Here is a 27,551-nt window from a genome sequence, read left to right as displayed (position 1 = left end):
CATGTTCTCCTCCGTCTCATATATTGTCCTGTCTTACAATCCTAACTTGGTTTACTAGGACTGAATCCCAGTATACCCAGTTAGGATTGTGGTTGAATGAATGAATGAATGTTAAACGACACCCCAGCACGAAAAATACATCGGCTATTGGGTGTCAAACTATGGTAATGCAAATAAAGTGATGATTGTGGTTGAAGGTTGATTGATTAAAAACATGTTTTATTGTATAAAGATCTTCAGGAAACTTTCCTAGACACTGACGCTATTAATATTAGAGGATACTTTATTATTGTATTTAAAAATGAATAGATGATTTACATATTGTTCAATGAACTGTTGGGGACTTGCGGATGTGAAAAAAAGGAAAGATGTCTTTAATGTTTTAAAAGCAAAACACTTTTGAATCTACTTTCTTCAAGATACACATTTTGGAAAAGATAAGGAGCCACTTATTAGGGCGGAATGGGGATGCGAATGTATTTTCAATTCCAATAACAGTCAATCTCGTGGCGTTGCTATGATGTTGAATAATAACTTTGACTATACAATGCATGCAGTATTTCTAGGAGATAATGGAAATTTGCTAATAGTAGATATAACTATTTTTAACATGCGTCTAACATTAGTCAATATATATGGTCCAAATTCAGATAATCCAAACGTCTATATAAAAACAAGTATTAGAACACGTAAAGGTATTTAATAATAAACAAATAGTTTTTGGTGTCGATTGGAATTTTGTTTTAGACCCACACATGGACACAAATAATTATAAAAATATTAATAATCCTAAAGCTCGCGATACAGTAATAGAGATGATAGGTGAATTAGACTTAGTCGATATTTGGAAAGATCATAATCCCACATTGAAACAATTCACATGGAGAAGTGAAATACCTTTAAAACAAACCCGACTAGATTTGTTCCTGATTTCAGAATCATTGTATTCTTCAGAATTAAACACCAATATACACTGTGAATACAGAACCGACCATTCTATAATAAGCTTTAATATTAAATTCAGTGCTAATGAAAGTCACAGAACCTACTGGAAATTTAATAATTCACTTTTTAAAAAAAACAACGAAGCTTATATAGCGACAATTAAAAACGTGGTATCCAATGTAAAAAAGCAATATGCCGTTACAGTTTATAATTTGAACAAAATCGATGATATCCCACTGAATGAAATTGCAGGCCTGTTTCAAATTAACGATCAACTATTTATTAGAGGTATTACTAATGGAACTAAGAGGAAAGAGCATATGCTACTCAGCATATTTGAAAAAAAGAGACGAAAACAACAGGAAGAACGACCAATTAAAGAAATGGAGACATTAGAAAATAGTGAACACACAGATTTTAAAAAACAATACAACTAAAACGAAAAACTTTAGAAACTTTGCGTCAAAAGAAAATGGAAGGTGTCTATATAAGATCAAGGGTTAAATAGATTGTTGGAGTTGGACAATCGGAACTTTATTGGCCAATCCATGACCCAAATTGAGAAAGAAATTGTAGTATAATTACGGATAAAAAAAAAAAATTATTGAGGAGACAAAAAAATACTATTACAATCTGTATTCTTCCAAAGAAAATAATATAGATAATACCAATTTAGATGAACTACTGTCATACCAGGACTTAAATAAACGTAATACAGAACATGATGATGCTTTAGGTTTATTAACGTATAAAGAGTTATCAAGTGTACTAAAGAATACAACAAAATAACAAAAGTCCGGGTACAGACGGCTTTACAACTGAATTCTTGAATTTTTTTCTGGTAAAAAATAGGTTACTTTGTTCTTAGATCTCTCAACTATGCTTTTATATACAGTGAATTATCCGTTACTCAGAAACTTGGTATAATAACCTGCTTACCGAAAGGTAATAAACGAAAACTTTTTTTTTTTTTTTTTTTTTAACTAACTGGCGACCAAAATTATTACGCTCCTAAATGCCATTTATAAATCAACATCAACTTGTATATCAGAAACAATTAAAAATGTACTCCATTGTCTTATCAAGGAAAACCAGACTGGGTTTATGTCAAATCGATATATTGGTGATAACATACGAATCTTGTATGATATTTTATATTACACGGAATGGACGAGTGGACTTTGAACAAACTTTCTATTCTATCTCATGGTCATTTATACACAAGACTCTTAATTTATTTGGATTTGGTGCAGATATCAAACAATGTATCTCCGTCTTTTATAACAATATCAAATCGAGTGTTATAGTTAATGGTAATGTCCTCTTCATTTTCAATATATAGGGGCTGCAGACAAGGAGATCCCTTATCGCCGTAAATCGTCCTTCTCTGTGTAGAAATTCATGCAGGACTTGTTCGAAAAAAAGAGAAAAAATCAAAGGTATTTCAGTGTGTTATAAAGAATATCGTATTTCACAGTATGCTGATGATACAGATTTTATACTTGACGGCAGCAGACAATCATTCGAAGAGACAATAAATATGGAGTTATTAATTCACTTAAGTCATATCCTAAAAAAGCAAAAATGTATAAAATTTAATCAAATGTTCCTTTAGACGACTCTCCAATTCAACGAAAACTCTGTTCAATTAAAAATGGCTCAAAACCATACTATTATACACTAACATCCTCGGAAGTGTCGAACACCGCTATGCCAAAATAGCAAAATCGTTTCACTTACGACCTTAATTGGTCAACCATTTTTCTGAAGCCTTTTATTGTGACGCAAGAAATAAACCTAAGATGGTTTCAGTATAGAATATTACACAGGATATTGACTAGCAATATTACACAGGATACTGACTACCAATATTACACGGGATACTGACTACCAATATTACACAGGATATTGGCTACCAATATTTTCGCTTATAAACTAAAATTCACTGACAATGAAGCATGTACGTTTTGTAAAAAAAAATAAAAAAATCTATAGAACATCTCTTTTGGGAATGCAGTACTGTTCAGAACTTTTGGAATAATTAGTTAAACTAGCTGTCAAAAAATTGTATTCATGTAGTTAACCTGTCTTTTGATCTTGTCATATTCAGGTGTAATAAAAACACCAATTCACCCGCCACAGTCTAGACCTTCACCCTCCCGCTAAAATTTGTGCATACGCTTCTGGTAGTAATTAACTTTTGGCCTGAACATGTAAACCTACTGGGCCCTTCATCATCATCATGATCATGCAACCGGTGGTACCTACGCAAATATTCTTCTCATACCCATTCGCTCCACACTCCCAATACCACTGTATAACACTACGAAACGACAAAGAAGAAAAATCATCGGATCTTCGAAGGAAATGGAGGAAAACACTCAATAAAAGTTAATATGGCTGCGCCCATTGTCCGCTGTTGGACAGGATTTGCAAGAAAATGTGTTCGCTACACCAAAGGAAGAACTGTCATCAAACAAAACGTTCAGGTCTCAGACGGAAAATATTGGGTATCTTAACCTATGTAGAGAATACGGGTGAAATCCCCTCCAAAAATGGATTGCCTCTTCAGGCCCGTAGCATGGTGGACGTTATGGGGGGGGGGGGGGGGGGGTGTGTCAATTGAACGAGCGCCTTCGTTATTTGGGGGGTTCGGGGACAGGATTCAAATGTTATTTGCCCGTTACTGCAACTCTCGCCGTTAATCTCGATTCGTTAGTCTCGCTACAACTTTTACATTCAGTCGAGATGTAAAGATTATACCCCCATCCCCCCCCCCCCAAAATAGCCAAAATTATTTGGGGGGGGGGGGGGGGCCGCCATGGCCACCACCCCTGCTACGGACCTGCTATAAACGAGAACTTTACCTATAGTCCATCCCACAGTGATCGCATTGTTTTCATAGGCCCCTACTCTGTAATTTACTACAAGTTATTTATTTCTGAGACGATTGATTTGTAAATTGCACACACAAATTGTATTTCTTTGTTATTTCCAAAACACATTTACTTTTTACATCAAACCAAACTGAAATTATTTTTAAAAAACCCCCACATTTTAATAGAATGATGGGATGGGCTAGTCTATAGTGCTGGTTCATCGTTTTGGTTTTGTTTTGTATAACGACACCACTAGAGGATACTTATTTATTAATCATCAGCAATTGAATGTCAAACATTAGTTTTAGAGAGAAAACCCGATACATTTTCCCATTAGTAAGATACTTTTTATATGTACCATACCACTGATGGAATAGCACATACCACAACCTTTGATTTACTCTTGAGTGAAGATGCACTGGCTGGAAGGAGAAATAGGCCAATGGACCCACTGACGGTGATCGATTCTAGAACGACTACAGATGAGCATTTTACAGCCGGGCTACATCTTTCCCCTTAGTTCATCACGCTGAAACAAATTTTGGTTTAGCCAATTTTTATAATAATTATAAACATATATTTAGAGTATTTTGTTGAAAATTATTAAACTGTGGTCAATTTAAGGAATATTGTATTAGCTGAAGAGTAAATGTTGTAGCCACTTTATATAAAATTAGCAATTGGCTAATCTGGCATGAATAGGGTGAGCCCTGTATGAAGATAAACATTTCAACCTGTTATTTATTATTGTGACGTTTATAGCAGTCAGAGGTTCAATGCAAGTCAAAATGTTAAAAATCTGTCATTTTTCTTGACGACATTGAACTACCCAAGGAACCCCCGCCCAATGATTCAAACAATGAGAAATATCAAAATTAATTCACTCTTAATTCCTGCGTCAAATGATTAAAATCATATTTGATTATTTTTTTCTGATGGTTTTTTTTCAGTGTCACCATAAGGCATGTGTGATTTCTCAGAAAATCCACGCAAGATGTTTCATATCAAGTTTTGCTGTCGTTAGCATTTTCGGGTTTGGACTGAAGAAAGGAAAAACATCCGAAACTGAGGATGGTTTGTACAGTTTGTTTATATGGAAGCTGCTGTCTCTTGTTTTAATTTTATTAATGAACCGTTTAGAACAAAACATTAATTTTTCTTACCAACATACGCAGTAATATACATTTGTATATCTATTTGATACACTCAGTAACAGAGCCCACATTTAACAGTGGCCATGCGGCAAATTGCCATAGTGCCATACTCATATGCCTGAAAAATTAAACATCAGGGCTCGAACCTAATGATGGCACCGACAACAATTGCTGTCGTTAAGATATAAATTGCCATAGGTAGAGAGCATGGCCGATGGCACTTTTGTACCGTCAGTAAAACACATCAACAATGGCAAAATATATACACCAGGTGTACATAATCTGCCAGTATTTAACATTTTCTCATTTGAAATATGTTTACATACGGCAAAATAACCTTTCAGTCATGTGTATTTTCAGCAAATGTCACTTTTAAAAAATAATTGCTTAAAATTGCCATTGGTGGGCTGTTTCATGCATGGCAATTCTGTGCATTATTTTTCATGGTAGGCTATAAACTTGTCATCATACTCAAACAAGTCTTCTGATTTCAAGCTATTTTATTTAATAATAATTATGAAAAAATTAACAGTGTTTGAGATTAAAAATTTTGGCCAGTATCCCAGTTGGATACTAACATTTTAAAATCTGGTATCCCACCTGAGAATTTAGTATTATATGGCATCCCGGTGGGATACTGGGTTCTTGAAAACTAGTATCCAAAATTAAATTCTGGTATCCCCGGGATATCGGAATACCGTTAATCTCGAACACTGATGAAACTGTTCACACTTCTTTATTTTGAATGGGAGCTATTGTGTTATATTGAGACGCTTGTTGAAGTTTTCCTTGTTTCTGTACATAATGCCCTAAAAAAAAAAAAAATCCCAGTGGTCTGAGCCAAATGTCCTTTTCATTTATTTTGCCAAATTCAAGGTCTGCAGTAACCTATAGTAGTTCACACATTTATGTCCTGTTCTCCATTTCAACACATAGAATTGGGCCTTATTATCCTCAGTTTTGTATTAGAAAGTGGGCTGGGATCTAGCTCAATTGATAGAATGCTCACCTGAAGTGCTTCGGTTGATGGATTGAATAATCTCGGTGGACCTATTCTCTGATCAGAGTTTTTCCCCCATCCCAATCAGTGCCTCATAGCTGTAATTAAAACATACTTTTTTATGCAACCATTTGTTTCATCTGGTGACTAAAACATTTCATACTATCAGTGATAGAAATAAACAGAAATTTTCACTAGTCCACTGGACAAATATATTTAGAAATCTACTTGTCTGCCAACACTTTCACGTGTCCAAATAAGTTGTTAGTTTTATTCAAGTGCAAGGACATCAGTTTTGATTCTTCAAAATAAAACTGCATTGAATTTTTTTACTTGTCCACTGGACAACCACTGAGGTACAGTTTGCTTGTCCGAGCAGATTTTCACTTGTCAGGACAAACGGACAAGTGCTTTATTTCGAACACTGACTATAGTATCTATATAAAAAATAGAAGTAGCAGGGCTCACACTGGAAGGATTTTTTGTTTAGCCAATTTTCGTTTATACATGTAGTGTAGTATTTCCTTGAAAACAGTTAAAATGTGGTTATTTGAGGAATATTTTATTAACCAAAGAATAAATATTGTAGCCACTTGTTAAAAAATTAGCAAAATTGGCTAATTTGGCAATGTACAGGGTGAACCCTGAGTAGGTGCCATCAGGCTCCTATAAGGTGGAACAGTTAATGTAGAGGACTATATAACATAATATTGTACCCAGTGTCTTCTCATCATATTAATTATTATACACATCAATGTACAATCATTATATTATCACACTGTACTTAGTAACTATCACATTATGAGACAGTTATGCTTGTGACGTGTATCTAATTTTATAAATATTTTTTAAACAACAAAAAACCTCACAAAACATACCACTATGTTAAACTTAAAGTTCAGTTTTAAATAATACAGGATGTACAACAACAAAAAAATAATATGCACATGTATCTCTATGTTTAACACCTAGAAGCTGCTTCTGAAGACATTATATATAAACTTTAGGGATTTTTTCTTTTGATTGAAATTTTTATTTCTTCAGTTTCAGTTTTGATCAGTCATATGTTCTCCTTTTTAACATACCGGGTATAGGTGTGACGTCTTCGGATCAGTCTGTTATTGAGACGGCCGACCAGTTATACAAAGGCAACCAGATGATCAAACTGTATGACTTCCTACTGGGTTATTCCGACAGCAACAACGGCGACATCGCGTGGCGACTGGCACGGGCGACGTGCGACAAGGCCAAACTGACAGGCGACAAAACTGAGAGGAAGAAACTCATGTACGAAGCCTTTGATTTAGCTCAGAAAGCACTGACACTAGACGAAAACAACTCGTCATGTCACAAGGTATCAGTTGCATTTCAAGGTGGTATAGATCTGTGTTGGAATGATGTCATAAGTCTTTTCGGAACATTTTGTTTTTAACATCTTGATTAGAGATATTTCTAGTCAATAAAACATTGATTAGCAACTACTGTTTAATATTTTAAAATTCTGTAGTGATCTCTGAAACTTACATGGCAAATTGCAAAATGATACTGAACAAAATATTCCCTGCTGGAATGACATCATGATGAGTCTTTTCATGATATCAAACTAAGAGTGGCACACAGTATGCTGTCATGGCCAATATGTAATTAAGTGAATAGAGCATCATGCACTGTCGCACTGAGAATAAAGGCTTTCAGACCTACTATCTACAAAATGATGATGATGATCACCACTATAGTGACAATGATAATGAGGCATTTTCATCTGTGGTTGTCTAAATTGTGTATACATTTGCAAATTTGGCTTCAGTCATTATTGAGATTTTGATGAAATCTTAGCGATACTATAATACGCAAGGCCTTTTTAACAGTTTTTGATTCTTCTGAATTCACTCTGTTCTATCTCTCTTCCTCCCACAACACTCACTCTCCCTCCCACAACACACACAATCAATCAATCTCTCTCTCTGTCTCTATCTCTGTCTGTGTGTGTGTCTCTCTCTCTCTCTCTCTCTCTCTCTCTCTCTCTCTCTCTCTCTCTCTCTCTCTCTCTCTCTCTCTCTCTCTCTCTCTCTCTCTCTCTCTCTCTCAATAAATCAAACTCTCTCTCTCATAACCAGCTGTTTAAATAAACACATCTATCCTTTTATTACTTCAGACTGTTGATTTGTGTTATCTCTTTCTTACTGAAGTGTTCGTCCATATTGTAGTGGTATGCAATTCTTCTTGACTACAAGGGAGAATACGAGGGCACCAAATTCAGAATATCTCACTCATACGAAATGAAGGAGCATTTTCTGGTAAGTATGAATTATTTTATTTATTTATTTTTTTAGCAGAGAGAGAGAGAGAGAGAGAGAGAGAGAGAGAGAGAGAGAGAGAGAGAGAGAGAGAGAGAGAGAGAGAGAGAGAGAGAGAGAGAGAGAGAGAGAGAGAGAGAGAGAGAGAGAGAGAGAGAGAGAGAGAGAGTGAGTGAGTGAGTGAGTGAGTGAGTGAGTGAGAGAGAGAGAGAGAGGGAGTGAGTGAGAGAGAGAGAGAGAGAGAGGGGGGGGAGAGGGGGGGGGGAGGGAGAGAGAGAGAGAGGGAGGTGTTATTCTATTGGTGTGAAGTGGGCATAAAATAACATGAAGAGAGATTATTTGCATAAAGAATTGTAATTATACTATCTTTATGATCCAGAAACATCATTAGAAGTGATATATTGCACATGATATCAGGTTAAGGATTTTCTAAGTTATCTTAGAGTAAGTTAGAGCTATGAAATTGTAAAACCATCATAGGTCATATGATGTCACTATTGCACATGCCATAGAGACGTCATAGCTTACAATGGTTTTACGATTTCATAGCTCTAAGATGGCCTAAAAAATCTGGGCCCTCTGTATTAAATCCGTGTTACTAAACAAAGTTTTTTCTTCCTTATTTTTGTTTTCACAGAAGGCAATGGAGTTAAACCCAAAGGATGCCACGACAATACATTCCATTGGAGTTTGGTAAGTTTATTGTTTTCACAGAAGGCAATGGAGTTAAACCCAAAGGATGCCACGACAATACATTCCATTGGAGTTTGGTAAGTTTATTGTTTTCACAGAAGGCAATGGAGTTAAACCCAAAGGATGCCACGACAATACATTCCATTGGAGTTTGGTAAGTTTATTGTTTTCACAGAAGGCAATGGAGTTAAACCCAAAGGATGCCACAACAATACATTCCATTGGAGTTTGGTAAGTTTATTGTTTTCACAGAAGGCAATGGAGTTAAACCCAAAGGATGCCACGACAATACATTCCATTGGAGTTTGGTAAGTTTATTGTTTTCACAGAAGGCAATGGAGTTAAAAACCCAAAGGATGCCATGACAATACATTCCATTGTAGTTTGGTAAGTTTATTGTTTTCCCTCTGTGCATTCCGCGGGAGTAGCCTGTGTGGTAGCCTCAGGTTTTTTTCTCTCAGTTTTTAGATCCAGTGTCGTAATAACCATATTATACACCAAATAGACATAGTTTAAAAGTGTTCCAAATTTACCACTGGGCTACGTCCCGCCCCAAATTTGATTATAAAAAAAAGGCTCTAATAGTGAAAAATATGCCTTTAACTTTAAGTTAGTGATTAAAAACTAGCGTCTGTCACTTTAAGATTAATAGTGTCTAATTTTTACGGGTTCAAACTACGGTCTGTGACTTTAAGATTAACTATTGTTTTGATTTTCTTCAGGTGTTTTGCATTTGCCGATCTGCCGTGGTACCAGCGCAAACTGGCGGCAGCTTTGTTTGCAACTCCACCATCCTCAACTTACGAAGAGGTGGGTACACAAATTCATCCTCAGGCATTAGACACTAAATTCATGTAGGAGCAATATCTAGAGGATTGGGGGGGGGGGGGGGGGGAGTGGGCACCTCCAATGATGAAACCAGACACCACATTTTTATCTTTAATATTTATAAATTTCCGTCCTCAGGTGTGTGTTGGGGGGAGGGGGGGGTCAATAGTTCCTACGGGCTTGTCATGAATTTTTAAAAGTATGATGGGTCCCAGGAGCATATTTCACTAAACAGTGTAAACTTATGTTTACGTGTAAACCTGCGCTTACGATGGTTAGTGAAATTAGGTCCAGCATTTTATCTCCCATAGTGAATATCGTGCATATAAAAAAACCTCTTGCAACACTGCAGGCTTTTGGATTTCCCGGAAACAATTGTTTCTGGTACTGCGTCAGTAGTATATCTGTAAAATCACGGAACTGAAATTTCATATCCCTTGATTATTATATCGAGTACGACTATTTACCGAAAATAATATATATATATATTATAGTTACTTTTTAAAAACAGTTTTCGGTGGGTTTCCATGATCACAAGGGACGGAACCGAAAAAGCGTTTCAAATTTGAAATCCTATGGCCTGACACCAGTCTTGTTGGTGTAGTGTTTAAGCCATCAGACTCAAGGCTGGTAGATACTGGGTTCAAGTTTCATCTCGGGCAATAGGCGATTTTTGTTTCCAGTACCAGCTCTAACCCAGAGTGTGTAGCATCACTAGACTGAATGGGGAGGTGTAAGACCACGTACACCCACTTCACTTCATTGGTGTCTTCAGTGTAAGACCACGTACACCCACTTCACTTCATTGGTGTCACCCTGTGTCTCTAGTGTAAGACCACGTACACCCACTTCACTTCATTGGTGTCTTCAGTGTAAGACCACATACACCCACTTCACTTCATTGGTGTCACCCTGTGTCTCTAGTGTAAGACCACGTACACCCACTTCACTTCATTGGTGTCTTCAGTGTAAGACCACATACACCCACTTCACTTCATTGGTGTCTTCAGTGTAAGACCACGTACACCCACTTCACTTCATTGGTGTCTCCAGTGTAAGACCACGTATACCCACTTCACTTCATTGGTGTCTTCAGTGTAAGACCACGTACACCCACTTCACTTCATTGGTGTCACCCTGTGTCTCCAGTGTAAGACCACGTACACCCACTTCACTTCATTGGTGTCACCCTGTGTCTCCAGTGTAAGACCACGTACACCCACTTCACTTCATTGGTGTCACCCTGTGTCTCTAGTGTAAGACCACGTACACCCACTTCACTTCATTGGTGTCACCCTGTGTCTCCAGTGTAAGACCACGTACACCCACTTCACTTCATTGGTGTCACCCTGTGTCTCCAGTGTAAGACCACGTACACCCACTTCACTTCATTGGTGTCTTCAGTGTAAGACCACGTACACCCACTTCACTTCATTGGTGTTACCCTGTGTCTCCAGTGTAAGACCGCATACACCCACTTCACTTCATTGGTGTCACCCTGTGTCTCCAGTGTAAGACCACGTACACCCACTTCACTTCATTGGTGTCACCCTGTGTCTCCAGTGTAAGACCACGTACACCCACTTCACTTCATTGGTGTCACCCTGTGTCTCCAGTCCTGTGTAAGACCACGTACACCCACTTCACTTCATTGGTGTCACCCTGTGTCTCCAGTGTAAGACCACGTACACCCACTTCACTTCATTGGTGTCTTCAGTGTAAGACCACGTACACCCACTTCACTTCATTGGTGTTACCCTGTGTCTCCAGTGTAAGACCGCATACACCCACTTCACTTCATTGGTGTCACCCTGTGTCTCCAGTGTAAGACCGCGTACACCCACTTCACTTCATTGGTGTCACCCTGTGTCTCCAGTGTAAGACCACGTACACCCACTTCACTTCATTGGTGTCACCCTGTGTCTCCAGTGTAAGACCATGTACACCCACTTCACTTCATTGGTGTCTTCAGTGTAAGACCACGTACACCCACTTCACTTCATTGGTGTTACCCTGTGTCTCCAGTGTAAGACCGCGTACACCCACTTCACTTCATTGGTGTTACCCTGTGTCTCCAGTGTAAGACCGCATACACCCACTTCACTTCATTGGTGTCACCCTGTGTCTCCAGTGTAAGACCGCGTACACCCACTTCACTTCATTGGTGTCACCCTGTGTCTCCAGTGTAAGACCACGTACACCCACTTCACTTCATTGGTGTCACCCTGTGTCTCCAGTGTAAGACCATGTACACCCACTTCACTTCATTGGTGTCACCCTGTGTCTCCAGAGTGTATGACCCCAGATGGCCTCAGATTACAGTTATCTTCCCATTTGGTTGTCCAAAATCCGGAAATTTGACCGCGCAAGTAGTCTGCTGTTTGACTGTGATTATTTCATGGCAGACAGCTATGAAGTGGCAACTATTTGACTGAAGTGACAGGGGATAGCATGTAGTTTGTAAACATGTGTAACTTGTTGACATTGAAGACTTGTTTGTGGTAATTCCGGCCCATGCAAAAGTAGTGCTTTTTGTGTAAAATGGGTGTACTCCGGCCTGGTTTAGAGGGTGTGCCTGTTTAAACCAATATGCTGGGAGAAAGAGCTGGACAACAGGGGTTGTCCTTTTCAGGGTATGTGTCCCCCATGCAGGCAAAGGTACATACAAAACTTCACGTGCCTGCTGATATTAATAAAAATGTTATAGCCACTAAGGCTATATAGAAACATATAGCGAAATTAATTGTGGTCTGAGGCCAGATGTGGGATGATTACCCAGCAGGCACTGCCAGTTCTAATAAGCAGCTTTCTCAATATGCGATTAGTACTACTGACATGTCAGCTGCGATTTATCGGCCCTACAAGACGATGTAAGACTAAAGTCATTCCAATTTAACCAGGGCTCGACCTTAGCAGTAGCCCGTGGTGTTTTGCTACCAATTTCTTACTCGGGCTACCAGATATGTAAAACCAGTAGTCCGTTGGGCTTCTCAACTTTTTTTTTTCTTTTTTTTTGCACATCCAGTTACTCTGCAATCAACAAGACGCTTAAACATGCATCTAAAAGAACTAACCTAAAACAACATGATTAAATAAAAATAAACGATTTTGTTTTTTGCCGTCTCTATTTTTAATTTACCGCCCTCGGTGGCGTCGTGGTAGGCCATCGGTCTACAGGCTGGTAGGTACTGGGTTCGGATCCCAGTCGAGGTATGGGATTTTTAATCCAGATACCGACTCCAAACCCTGAGTGAGTGCTCCGCAAGGCTCAATGGGTAGGTGTAAACCACTTGCACCGACCAGTGATCCATAACTGGTTCAACAAAGGCCATGGTTTGTGCTATCCTACCTGTGGGAAGCGCAAATAAAAGATCCCTTGCTGCTAATCGGAAGAGTATCCCATGTAGTGGCGACAGCTGGTTTCCTCTCAAAATCTGTGTGGTTCTTAACCATATGTCTGATGCCATATAACCGTAAATAAAATGTGTTGAGTGCGTCGTTAAATAAAACATTTCTTTCTTTCTATTTTTAATTTATTAAAATTATGGGGCTATCAATTTTTACTGAGGGCTACCATATTTCACTGGCTACCACTGAAAAACGTTAAGGTCAGGGCCTGCTAGGTATTCTTAGAGTATGATTTGATCGCATGCACCGAGTCAGTGCGACTATACAGAGGAAGGAAGGAAATGTTTTATTTAATGACGCACTCAATACATTTTATTTATGGTTATATGGCGTCGGACATATGGTTAAGGACCACACAGATATTGAGGGAGGAAACCTGCTGGCGCCACTTCAGTCATGGGCTACTCTTTAATGTTAGCAGCAAGGGATCTTTTATATGTACCATCCCATAGACAGGATAGCACATACCACGGCCTTTGATGTACCAGTCGTACCCAATACAGAGAGAAAACTACTACAGCTTCACCATTCATCTCGTTATCATCATCCGTATACAAAACAAAACAAACCTGGTTTTGTTTAATGGTAGCCCATGAAAATGAGAAAAATACATTACAAGTAGCCTACATGTACTAACATAAATTAACCATATTCAATGTTCAATTTTCTACTTTCATACTTTTTTTTCTGGTTGTCCTTTTCTGGATAAATTTGAATGAATACATTTTTTAAATTTTGTTGTGGTTTGTTTTTTGTATTTTGTGTGTGTTTTTTGTTTTTTGGTGGGGGGGGGGGGGGGGGGATTTTTCCTAATACAAACCATGTGATCTCTGATTTATTTCTTCTTGTTCATTTCAGGCACTTCATTATTTTGAAAAAGCTGAAGAAGGTAAAACTATTTTTTTTGTGGCCGATTCATTTAAATTTTAACATTTTTACAACAGAAACCAATGAATAATAAATCAGTGTTCTCTAGTGGTGTCGTTAAACAAAACAAACATTAACAGTGAACACTACAAATATCCCAGATTGGGGCAGGTTTAAACATAAATCAACATCTGTAAATTATCTCTGTATAGGAATAATTGTAACGATAGTGATTTATGTTTAATGTTTAACTTTTGCATGTGCAAGAAATAATGCAGAGTGTTCTAGACTGTGGAGATCACATGTTCTGTGTGGAATCGAGTCACGCTTGCCTGGAAAATGTAATTAAAAAAGAATATTCGCATTGGGGGAGGAAAGGTTTGACCCCCAAAAATCCAGGTTGGATTCTTTTTCACTTTTAGCAAGATTCCTTGCTTCCTCGTCATTTTTTTCTGGTTGACTTGTTGATTTTGTGACGGCCATTCTCCAGAATGCCACGGGTGTTAGCATTTAGTCTCTACAAGTCCGAGCCTGTCCTAGCAGCACTGGAAGATTGACCAGGTCAGGTCATAGGGTTTTACGTGCACATTCAGAACAAGCTGTTGTAGCGCACGCCTGTCGTGGGCACAAGAGCCGGCCTTGGCCGGCTCCTCCGTCCATGACAGGAAAGGTGGAGGGGAGAGGAGGGACCGCCTGCACTGGCAGGTGCAAGGGAGCACCAGCAGCCCGATCGAATCGGTAGCAGGCGGATGGGGGTGGTGGTGGTGCTATGGAATTTTGAGTGGAGCCGTTAATGCCAAAGAGAAAACGGGTGCGCAATTTTTGATTGAGGAAATTTGGCGCAATTTTGAACGGTCGGTCGAAAGGTAAATGGCCGAGCTAGTATAGGTTTTGATATTAGTGAATCGAGAGTAGCTCGTTAATTATAGACCTTTATGACGCTGGGTGTCTCCCTAGGTTGCCCGTAGGGCCCTTATAAGGACCTAACCGCTTCTGGTCGTGGCATGACAACCCAGGGGAGACTCGTGCAAAGATTGACCGCCCCACTCTAAGAAGAAATAGGAAGCGGGATCGGCCCCTACTACTCTTTTCTAGACTATTATCTGTTTTATATTGGTACCATCTCATATCCTCTGTAGCTGAGCCGGTCTGCACCACTATACCAACCCATGATGACTGGACTACAGGTGCAGATGCAGGATTTCTGAAGGGGGGAGGGTCCAAATGTGATGACTGATCTCTCCTTTTACACAGAACAGTTAATATAACCACGTTTCCCCTTAAAGGTTATGGTCTGTTTTCAAAAGGGGGGGGGGGGGGGTCCGGACCCCTGAACCCACCCACCCCGGATCCGCTGCTGGACTACACCCTAGTCTGATACTCTCGTTCAGATGGATCCGGCTTTTTGTTGGTAAAATAAAGGAAATAGGACCTACATGGTAAAACGGTCTCAGGTTAGCACATTTTCCTTGAATACAAATGTATCTATAATTTTTCTCTGAATTTGAGGATGTGTTGAGTGCGTCGTTAAATAAAACATTTCCTTCCGAATTTGAGGTTTTGCTCCAGCACTAGTGGGGAATTGCCCCCCCCCCCCCCCCCCCCCGGGTCGTACGCCCATGGTAGCACCTCACATCTAATCTACCTGCATAAAATGGGTGGTCGCATGCCAATTTTGCCATTTAATTAATGGGTTTTTGTTTTTTTAGCAACCGTCATTTTTGCTGAAAATTGCAGTTCCATTTTGTGGGTTCCCTGCATTAGTTTCAATCTCTGGTATATACTGCACAACAACTGTATAACAACTAAAAGTGTATTTATTTATTTATTGTCAGTGGATAATAGTATTTGCACAAATAATCAATGTCACGTATTACTACCAATCACAGTCACAGCTGTTTTTACTTCGTAAACATTTGGTACACCTCGAACTTTGACACGGAACTCTCTCCTTTGGTACCACGCAATCTGCAGCACTCATCAGCCGAGTCTCCCAGAATGGGATACTATTAAGTGCATTTAGTGAAATATCTTAAAATATCAGTGAAATAAAAGTGTTATGAGTCACTCAGTGACAATAACACATTTTAGAGTGAAAATTTCACAATTTTACTCTAAAATGTGTTATCATCATTGTAGAACGTGTTATTTTCACTGTAAGAAAGCTGGAACTATTTTGGTGCTGGCATTTTAAAAATAAAGATAAATTGCCAAAATCTCGTGATGTTTGCAATCATATCACACTCGTCGCGCAAGCGCAACTCGTGAGATATGAAATAACGCGCACCTAAATTGAACAAATCACGTTTGTGTTGTTTGTTTTTTAACTCTGCCATTTTAATTGTTTATTGAATCCAATCCACAACGCCACAAATCTTTCCATTCTGTTCACAATGAACTTCCTAGAATACGTTTTACATATTGAAACACGATTGGTTGGTTATCTTTACACCTAGAACAGCTAGGAGTTCACTTCTTATTAAGATCTCGTCGGTTTTGTTTGTTTAATTTCGTACAATGCACGTAATGATCGCGAAATGTATTTATACTGTCGTCGTTGTGATCACGTACAGGAAAAATAATAGGCGCGTTGTCCAATATATATGTTTACTGTATAATGTATAATGTTTATACATGTTGATATCATAGTAAACGCGTACACAAACAAAAACGTAATTTAGTAAAGCAGGTTTTGTTTTCGTTAATAACATAGCGATGCACTCGTTGACATTTCTACTTTCTGTTTTACGATACTGCCACGTGATTTAAAACAAAGGACATTGCCCTTGGTAGAGTCAGATTTCTAGTACATGTGATCGGTTGACGGGCCCCTGAAACAAACATACACCGATTTAATTTCAAGTCAGTAATTCGAATTTACCGAGTGTAAAGCATGAATATTTTAAAATTAAATTTACATTAGGGTGGTTAGGTTGGGGTGTTTTTTTTTTTTTTTTTTTTTTTATGGGTTGCTATGATTCGAGTTAGTAGTATAATAAATGACGTGTTAACTACAGTACACCGATAATTAAAGTTAATCCTGTTTGTAAAAATATATATTTATAAAAATTGTAGTAAGATATATTTGGGTAGAAAACAATAGATGTTGACATTATCTCTGTTATGACAAAATTATTATTATAATTTTTAAATAGAGAATTTGAAGGTACATGACATGCATATTATGATATAATGATAAATGTGATAACCCTGTGTCATGTGGTTGTTACACTTTTAATTTCTTTTTAGTTTAAATGATTTACAAATAGGCTTACTGACATTATTTTTTGTGAGTGTTTTATTAGACATTTTACAGTTAGAATTCTTAATAACAATACCATAGTTGTTACAATGCCAATTCACATTCAGTTTACAGGTTTGTGTCCATGGAGAAGTTATATCATTCTGCGATGAAGATTAAAATTATTGTACTTGTTTTAAATAAAACAGAATAAACACAAACAGATCAGTTTCAATTCTTTATTCATAAATAGTCAACAGATTATCATGATTCAGAATTTTAATGCAACATAATATGTATATAATACATAAGAAATCGATAAATGTTGTGTTCATGGTGTTTCTTTTTCTTGTGAAAGACTGCAATGGCCCATTCCTTCATCTTTGAGAACAACTATCATATTAGTTAAATTAGGATATTTATTTTGAAAACACAAAACATTAACTCTTAAGATATTTAATTTAGAAATCATTACTCCTCAAACTTAATAATGTTCATGGGTGCAATTCCTCTTGGTCTCTTGCCTCTAATTCTGATTATTTTGAGGGGTGCGATTTTTCCCTCTGTATTTTGAGGAGTGTCATTTCCACTCCCCTCGTAAGCATTTTGAGGAGTGCGATTTTTAGCACTCCTGGGTTTTTCAAAAACGAAGGTCTGCCACACCCATGTAAGTTACTAAGTGTGATTTATAACCTGTAAATAACTGGGCCTGAATGAATAAATGAATTAATGAATGTTTAACGACACCCCAGCACGAAAAATACATCGGCTATTGGGTGTCAAACTATGGTAATGCAAACAAATAAAGTGATGATCAACATCAATATAAAAATTCAAGATTTAAACAATGAATGAATGAATGAATGAATGAATGTATGAATGAATGTTTAACGATGCCCCAGCACGAAACAGATTTAAACAAAAACACAGTGTAAAGAACCGTACAAAAACACAAATATCACAGATAGATACTGACTTTTACTCGGGGGGGGGGGGGGGGGGGGGGGGAGGTTAAACCCCCTGACACCCTGTCTCCTATGTTTATGAGTTTAAAACATTGAGATTAAAGGTGCTATGTCAAAATTGTAATAACGGCGGTTCCCGACAAAAATATTTATTAATTTTTGCTTTGAAACATAAAGTTGATATTTTCAGCTATATATGCCTATAAAAAAAAATTACAATCAAATAATTCCATTTACCAGTAGTAGAAGAAAATGTATTTTAAGGGGGATCTTGAGAATGTGTCACACGCATTAACTAGTGACGTCACTTTTATGCGTACACATTCAACACACTAAGTTTTTTTCCCCATCATTCTTTGCAGACAACTGACAAAGAAACAAAGATGGTGACCATGCTATATTTAGCCGCACATTATTCAGGAAATGCCTTTTGTCGTCCAGTATACGACTTTTTAAACATTATTCATGAATTACGTATTTAAAGATTATGCGTGGGATTGATTAATTTGTAGTTATTCATTACAGATAAATGTGAAAATAACTAAATATTGTAGAACTTTCAACTTTTGACACAGGACCTTTAACTTGCTTCTGACCAAACAGTTCCAGTAAGTGAATGCATGTTGATTTATTTTCTTGACAGTCGAGCCTGACTTCTATAGCATGAACCTACTGATGCTGGGAAAGACTCACCTTCGGCTGGGCAACAAGGAGCAGGCGCTGATCTACCTGGCCAGGGCTCGGAATTACCCGGTCAAGACCCCAGACGATGAGCAGGTACATGTATATCAAACCTGGCAATTAATCAAATGGCCGCTACCGAAACTATGCCTGGGAACAAATTGGGCCGAATTTACTAAGCCTGTTTTTCTTAAAACGCAGATGTTTAAGCATTGTAAATGTATGTAGTTACACGCGTGTAAGACAGGTGTTTAAGCATTGTAAATGTATGTAGTTACACGCGTGTAAGACAGGTGTTTAAGCATTATAAATGTATGTAGTTACACGCGTGTAAGACAGATGTTTAAGCATTGTAAATGTATGTAGTTACACGCATGTAAGACAGATAATGTGTGTAGTTACACGCGTGTAAGATAGGTGTTTAAGCATTGTAAATGTGTGTAGTTGCACGCGTGTAAGACAGGTGTTTAAGCATTGTAAATGTATGTAGTTGCATGCGTGTAAGACAGGTGTTTAAGCATTGTAAATGTATGTAGTTGCATGCGTGTAAGACAGGTGTTTAAGCATTGTAAATGTATGTAGTTGCACGCGTGTAAGACAGGTGTTTAAGCATTGTAAATGTATGTAGTTGCACGCGTGTAAGACAGGTGTTTAAGCATTGTAAATGTATGTAGTTGCATGCGTGTAAGACAGGTGTTTAAGCATGGTAAATGTATGTAGTTACACGCGTGTAAGTCAGGTGTTTAAGCATTGTAAATGTACATAGTTACACGCGTGTAAGTCTAAACCAGGTGTTTAAGCATTGTAAATGTACGTAGTTACACGCGTGTAAGACAGGTGTTTAAGCATTGTAAATGTACGTAGTTACACGCGTGTAAGACAGGTGTTTAAGCATTGTAAATGTATGTAGTTACACGCGTGTAAGTCTAAAACAGGCTTTGTAAATTCGGCCCATCGTCTCATTGGCATTTGTCACGACAGTTTTATGATCAATGTTTAAGAAAGGAGACCTTTCATTTGTCAGTATTACAAAAATATAAATAATTAATTTTAAAAAGTTATATAGAAACTTAAAAGTTCCATGGCCAATAAATGCTACGGCAAATTGAAAGCACTGTGGCATTGTCCACGATATTGCCGATTGCAGTGGTTAATTGTCATGCTTCAGCCTCCCCTCTATTTTTGGTCAAACAATATAATATAATTATTTTAAAGAAGTTTTAAGAAAATGCAAACTTATAATGTCAACCTGTCAAAGACCTTTAAATTCTATTTTCTAAAACAACAACGGGTTATGGGCCCCTTCTATTGATAAAATGCTGAATCCATGCTGGTAGTTGCATGTGCTGTAGTACTAGTTAGAAAACCATGTACAGTTACATGTTACGTGAATGTCCTCAGGCCCCGTGCTTATAAAACGTTTAGAGTCGAGACTCGATCTCCAATGGCGTCACACGCATACCGTTTGTATGACATTGCCATATCGTTAAAGTCTCATACTTTAATCTGGGCCCCGTTCCACGAAGCGATCTTAGCCGTAAGATCAACTTAAGTGCATAGGGTAGCTATGCGCCTACGGTAATCTTAGGGCTAAGATCGCTTCGTGGAACAGGGCCCTGGACTCTAAACGTTTTATAAACATGGAACAGATTAATACTATCAAATGTGCAGTGGGACGTAGCGCAGTGGTATAGCACTCACCTCATGCGCGGTCGGTCTAGGATCGATCCCCGTCAGTGGACCCATTGGGCTATTCAGCGATCCAGCCAGTGCATTACGACTGGTATATCAAATGCCGTGGTATGTGCTATCCTGTTTGTGGGTTGGTGCATATAAAAGATCCCTTGCTTTTATTGGAACAATGTAGCGGGTTTCCTCGCTAAGACTATATGTCAGAATAATCAAATGTTTGACATCTAATAGCCGATAATTAGTAAATCAATGTGCTCTAGTGGTGTTTTTAAAGAAAACAAACATTTATTATCAAACGTATACGTGAAAAATTCACTCGCTAGCTTCTAGCATCAGTACTGACAAAATAACAGTGTCGGCCGTCCTGGAATCAAATTTTGAAACCAAACCATTAACTGCGTCCTTTCTTTCTATTTCAGGCTCACAAAGAATCCGCCGATTTACTCAAGAAAATTTAAAGAACAAAGAAAACTTATTTATTACTTATTTATATTTTGTAATGCTATTTTTTTTATATATATATCTTTAAAGTTTTCTATTGTTTTTAACAAAAACTTAGTAAATCTTCACCAAGCTTCATTGACGCAGGGAATACGCGGAAAATACGCAGGGAATACGCGGAAAATACGCAGGGAATACGCGGAAAATACGCAGGGAATACGCGGAAAATACGCAGGGAATACGCAAATGCATGAAGGTTACAGTGTGCATGAACCTTCTGTCCTGAGACAGAAATGTGTTACAAAATAACAATATATTTTGATAAATATATTTATGCTATGTTTGTTGTGTCATTCACCATATAGACCGTTCCATCCTCTTACAAAACTGTTGTTGTTGTTTTTTTGTAAATAATTTTAGTTTGGTTTGACATAACAAGAAAAGTAAAAGTGTTTTGGAAATAAGAAAAAAGAAAACAGAAACCTATTTTTGTTTGCAATTTAGAAAACAATCGGCTCAGAAATAAATATCTTGTAGTAAATACCAAACGGCATTCTCTGTGGGAAGCACTATAGTTGCTGAAGTATGTTTTCTATTTCGCATAAAATGCATGATTTTGAGCTACCACAAACACCAGTCAGGGTGAGTTTTCAGCTTTTGATCTGAATTCAGCAACCTTTATTTTTTATTCATAAGAGTTTTCATAGATTTCCTCTGGAATGCCGAAAAGTTACCTTTATTTAAGTATGATGTAGAGTTTTCCTGGGGGAGGGGGATACAGAAAAAGGTAACTTTTAAACTAATTTTGGGTTCAACCGGCCTCGGTTGAGCCATCGGCATTAAGGATGGTTCTAGGCCGTAAGCTTCTTACGGCCTAGAACCATCCTTAATGCCTATGGTCCGGGTTTGACTTAAATAACAAACAAAACATTCTGTATGGGGGATGTTATACCTGCTTGAAATATCGCCAAATACTAACACCGAAACGTAAATTTCTACATCAAACTGCTTATCTTTCTTAATGTGTGTGTGTGTGTGTGTGTGTGTGTGTGTGTATATATATTCTTCAAAAGTAGGGGAACCTTAAATATTAATGTTGATATCAACTATTAGACTAAACATACGTTTTGACCACAGACATCATAGAAAAAGAAACGTTCAGGTCTGTTTCTCAACACACCGAAACACATTCCATAGTTTGGACATGCATCACGCAGTTGCCCCGTACACGTGCGTGGGGTGTCATTCTTGATTTTGACAATTTCCAGGAAGGTCCATTAATCACTGGAACATTATTTCTGTCAATCTTTTTCATTCTGTTTATCATACAGTTGTTATTGTTTTGTTTTTAGTCATTTTTATTGTTTGAATTTGCGATTTACTGATGAAGAAACGTCAACTATACACACACACACACACACACACAGAGAGAGAGAGAGAGAGAGAGAGAGAGAGAGAGAGAGAGAGAGAGAGAGAGAGAGAGAGAGAGAGAGACCCACTCTGACAGACAGACATATAAAATTATGTATAGTATGGGTGGGGAGCATTATGTTACAGCCCCATCGCTATGGTATTGTAAAAATAGGCCTTAACAATAAGTTTAGGCTTTCTACGGATCTGTGATTCTTTCTCCCAGCTAGAGCGACCTGTTTAATCTTCGATGGGGAGGTGAACATATCACTACACTGACGTCTGTCTCGCCAATCTCTGACAATTAACCCGTCCAAGACGGACAGCATAGTTCGCTGACGTGTGTGCCTAGGACAGCGTGCTTGAACGGCGATAGGAACCAAAATCGTGATAAAATAAACGAATCGCCAGACCTTGCCGTGGACAAGATTGAGGGGACTGATTAATTGCTCCCTTAATGTCAATGATCATACACGAACGTTTTCCGGAATTCTGGATTTTTATTCGTCTATACAGAGATTCCAGATTTTTACTTTGTCCAAAATAAACTTATTTGTTTAACGACACCACTAGAACACATTGATAATAATAATAATCATCGGCTATTGGATGTCAAACATTTGGTAATTTTGACATATAGTTTCAGAGAAGAAACCCGCTCCATTAGTAGCAAGGGATCTTTTATATGTACCGTCCCACATACAGAATAGCACATACCACGACCTTTGATATACCAGTCGTGCACTGGCTTGAACGAGAAATGGCCCACCTACGATAGTCCGTCCCAAACCTATCGCACATCAAGCGAGCGCTATAAGGTGTGTACTACCAAATCAAATCCCATAGACAACAATAACATGTTGCTAAAGCTCTTGCATGTAGCGTATCAATCGACATGGACACCGCGGATATAAATACTATCGCCCGTCACCCTTAAAGTGAATCAGAAAAAAATGGGGTCAGGTCAGGTCATAGGGCTTTACGTGCACATGGGGGTGAAGCTTCTCATTTTTAGATAATGTAGCGTCTAGTTCCTCACAAACTTTGAGGGTTATTTTTCTACAGGTATATGTTTCATGCACAAGGCTACTTGACGCACTGGTACAAGATGAAATGAAATTGCATACATTTTTGTCCCCAATGAAACCTTTTTTTTTTTTTTTTTACAACCAACACACATGTATCACTAATCACAGGACTTGGTGTGTTAACTTCTCTATCAAATGTTCGGTGTACCTCGAACTTTGACCCAGCCGGAAGTTATTTGGTTTAGTACTACCTTTACCACTGAGCTACGTCCCGACCTAAGATGTTTCATGTTCTAAAATTACTCTTCTTGGACTATCCAGAGATTTATCTTTGTTTAGATATATAGTAGAACACACATCCTCCCCCCAAAAAAACCAGTACATTTTTGTCCTCAAATGGGGTGGGACACACACACACACACACACACAGAGATATATATATATATATATACATATATATATATATATATATATATATCTATATTGGGTAAACACTATGTTTGTTATCAATGATTTAAATCAAATCTTTTCGTAATTGGGTTCACGGATCCTTCGAGACAACAGACATTACTGATATTAAATATAGTACACGGAAGAAAAATTCAAGACTGATATTAGTGTTGACAGTGTAACAACACTTAGATTGTCATCGTACACGCGAGGTAATTTAACTACCAGCAGTTGCTATCACCTCTGTTGTATTGCCTACGGGACAAAGTAAATGTTTTGATGTGTGTGCGAGAAAAGGGGGAGGGAGGGAGGAAGAGAGAGGTACACACATGCAGAGGGAGAAAGTGAGCGATAGGCGGGGATATAATGAAACCACTGCCGCCACGGGTTACTTGTTACCGAAATAGCAGCAAGGCATCTTTTATATGCTTTCCCCACACAGACCGGCCTCGGTGGCGTCGTGGCAGGCCATCGGTCTACAGGCTGGTAGGTACTGGGTTCGGATCCCAGTCGAGGCATGGGATTTTTAATCCAGATACCGACTCCAAACCCTGAGTCAGTGCTCCGCAAGGCTCAATGGGTAGGTGTAAACCACTTGCACCGACCAGTGATCCATAACTGGTTCAACAAAGGCCATGGTTTGTGCTATCCTGCCTGTGGGAAGCGCAAATAAAAGATCCCTTGCTGCCAATCGGAAGAGTAGCCCATGTAGTGGCGACAGCGGGTTTCCTCTCAAAATCTGTGTGGTCCTTAACCATATGTCTGACGCCATATAACCGTAAATAAAATGTGTTGAGTGCGTCGTTAAATAAAACACTTCTTTCTTTTTTTTTCCCCACACAGAGCAGTTTACACCATGACATTTGGTGTACCAGCCATGAGGTTCTGGTTGGGACGGACAGAACGAGTCCATCGAGAGATACTACTGGTGGTAGACTCCTACCAAACGTGTACTTTACCCCCCCCCCCCCCCCCCCCCCCCCCCCCACCCCCGAATTCCGCGATCCCGCCGATGCGGTAAAATATGCAGCCTTTAGATTTAATGAAATTACCCTGGCTAAGCATCACACACACACACACGCACATCTCTTTCTCACACACATGCATCTCTCAGATACACACATCACACACACACACACACACACACACACACACACACATGCACACAGAGCGTTATATAAGGTGTCCATTCCTTACAAAATTCTTTATAATTGCAATTTTTGTAATAAATTTATATTTCTATTTCAAAATTATTTTGTAGATATTTTTCGTTATTGTTATATGCCAGTCGATCGCTTCTCTTTTATCACAAACGGATTATACGAGTTCTGTGGAAGTGTCACGTTCTTATTATTACCTTTGACACCCATCAGCAGATATATATTAGTAGAAGAGTGTCGTCAATCGTTCCTTTATTCATTAATGTTTTGTATTTCTGGGTATAACCGTTACATTTCAAAGCCAAGTAATAAAAATAAATATATTTAAAAGTCATTGTTTTTTGGCTGAAAATCTCCATTATACAACTTTGATAAGAGAATCTGATTTTATAGGTCATAACCATAACGGTCCAGAGGCTAACATACCCATATAATAATGTCCGGAGATCGTACTCGATAGGATCATGTTAACCGGAAATCAGATCGTCTGTTGACAGGACTTCCAATTGGAAACTTTTAATTGACGTCTGCTTCATTTAAAAGCATGTCTCTCAGCAGCAGAAATAAATGGAAAGTCAGAAAAGTCATTCCTACTAACCTGATCCTGTTTACCGCTTTCAGAAGTAAGTAGCACTCTTTTGTTTTCCCCGTTCTTCAAATTTAACTGTCACTGGCGTAGGAATCGGGGGGTGTGGGTGGGCAAGGGGCATGTGCCCCCTCCCACTTTTCGGATATATTGCTTTATAATAGTGTAAAAGTGTGTAAATATAAAAGTGTTTCCCCCTCCAGACTTTTTGGCACCTTCCTACGCCACTGACCGTTATCGTTCATACTAGTAGACGTTTGCTAAAGTTAAAAAAGTTAAAGTTAGTCTTGTTTAACGACACCAGTAGAGTAGATTGATTTATTAACCATCGGCTATTCGATGTCAAACATTTGGTAATTTAGACATATAGAGTAAACCCGCTACGTTTTCCAATAGTAGCAAGGGATCTTGTATATGCACCATTCCAGAGACAGGATATCACATACCACGGCCTTTGATATACCAGTCGTGGTGCACTGGATGGAGTGAGAAATAGCCCAATGGGTTCACCGACGGAGATCGATCCCAGGCCGACCGCGCATCAAGCGGGCGTTGTACCACTGTAATTACATATTTTATATATATATATATATACACACACACACACACAATATTAGTGTTTGTATATTAAATGTGTTTCTGATCATCCTAGTGTTTGCATATTTAATTTTATTTCTCAATATGTATGTTTTTCGTACATACGAAATTATTGGGATATCAAATCCAGTTTGGGAGACTTGCAAATATTAGGACGACCAGAAACACGTTGAATATATTAATACGAATATGTTTATTTGGATTGCCTATCATTTCACAGTGTGTTCCACACATTAATACATTACAGTGTATACATATCTAGTTAATTAGCATTACTGTTAAAAGAGAATAAAAATTGAAATGACAAATGTCAAATTAAGTATGTATAATATGATATACAGACAGAGATATCCTAATATTTATATATTACACACACACACACACACACACACACACACACACATATATATATATATATATATATATATATATATATATATATATATGTGATTTTAATCGTAAAAAGATTTTATTTGTCTGAAACAAATCAAACGTTTATATTGCTTCTGAGAACAACTAGTTCTATTTTTAGTTTATTCAGCAAGACGATGAAGTGTTTTGGCTTACTTATTCTTATGTGCGTTGGTTCAGCAATATCGTACGGCTACAACAGGAACAACAATTGGAATAACAATGGAAACAATTGGAACAATGGAAACAATTGGAACAACAATGGAAACAATCGGAACAACAATGGAAACAATTGGAACAACAATGGAAACAATTGGAATAACAATGGAAACAATAACTGGAACAACAATGGAGACCGCAACGAAAATAACCTTATTCCAATCGGAAACGTACGAGTAATTTTGTTTCTTTTCTTCTTCGCTTTGTTTTCTTTTTTTTCTTCTCTTTTTGAGGGGTGGGTTTTACAGTACTTTTAACTTATTATTAGTAATTTCTGAATAATAAACACAATATTCCATTTTGCATTACGAGTGAAGTAGCGAGTGAAAAATAAAAAGTGTACAGGCCATGAAAACAATCATTTAGAAATGTTTTATATACTTTGTAAATCAAGAAAGTTTTGGGAACAAAATATCTTTTTTTATATATATATATATATATATATATATATATATATATATATATACTACTCAAAAGAATTTAAGGGTCAGACGATATTTTCGACATTATTTTCTGAATGTCAATTATATTAGCTAGACCATAATGTCACGCATGGTATTGTTCCATTTTGACGAAAGTGGGTCTAAGCAACCCATAAA

The 27,551-nt window shown here is 37.9% G+C and overlaps 1 protein-coding gene across 3 annotated transcripts; it reads left to right on the top strand.

The window, feature by feature from the left end:
* The first annotated feature begins 3,307 nt into the window (after window positions 1-3,307).
* Window positions 3,308-21,473, top strand: LOC121388519 (regulator of microtubule dynamics protein 1-like). Of its 3 annotated transcripts, none has more exons than XM_041519883.1 (9): window positions 3,308-3,434; window positions 4,775-4,898; window positions 7,073-7,332; window positions 8,186-8,275; window positions 8,913-8,968; window positions 9,691-9,778; window positions 14,063-14,093; window positions 18,921-19,054; window positions 21,070-21,473. In XM_041519883.1, the coding sequence occupies exons 1-9, from the start codon at window positions 3,342-3,344 to the stop codon at window positions 21,106-21,108; spliced, it is 915 nt and encodes a 304-aa protein (XP_041375817.1). In that variant the 5' UTR covers window positions 3,308-3,341; the 3' UTR covers window positions 21,109-21,473. The 3 variants fall into 3 exon arrangements, with proteins under 3 accessions (XP_041375817.1, XP_041375816.1, XP_041375815.1); XM_041519882.1 differs by lacking the exon at window positions 8,913-8,968 and adding an exon at window positions 9,221-9,276 and having other exon boundaries at window positions 3,326-3,455; XM_041519881.1 differs by having other exon boundaries at window positions 3,326-3,455.
* Window positions 21,474-27,551: the final 6,078 nt, after the last annotated feature.

The sequence above is a fragment of the Gigantopelta aegis genome, chromosome 14, assembly GCF_016097555.1.
Source record: "Gigantopelta aegis isolate Gae_Host chromosome 14, Gae_host_genome, whole genome shotgun sequence".
Taxonomy (NCBI): Eukaryota; Metazoa; Mollusca; class Gastropoda; order Neomphalida; family Peltospiridae; genus Gigantopelta; species Gigantopelta aegis.
This window is presented reverse-complemented; position numbering and strand designations above follow the sequence as displayed.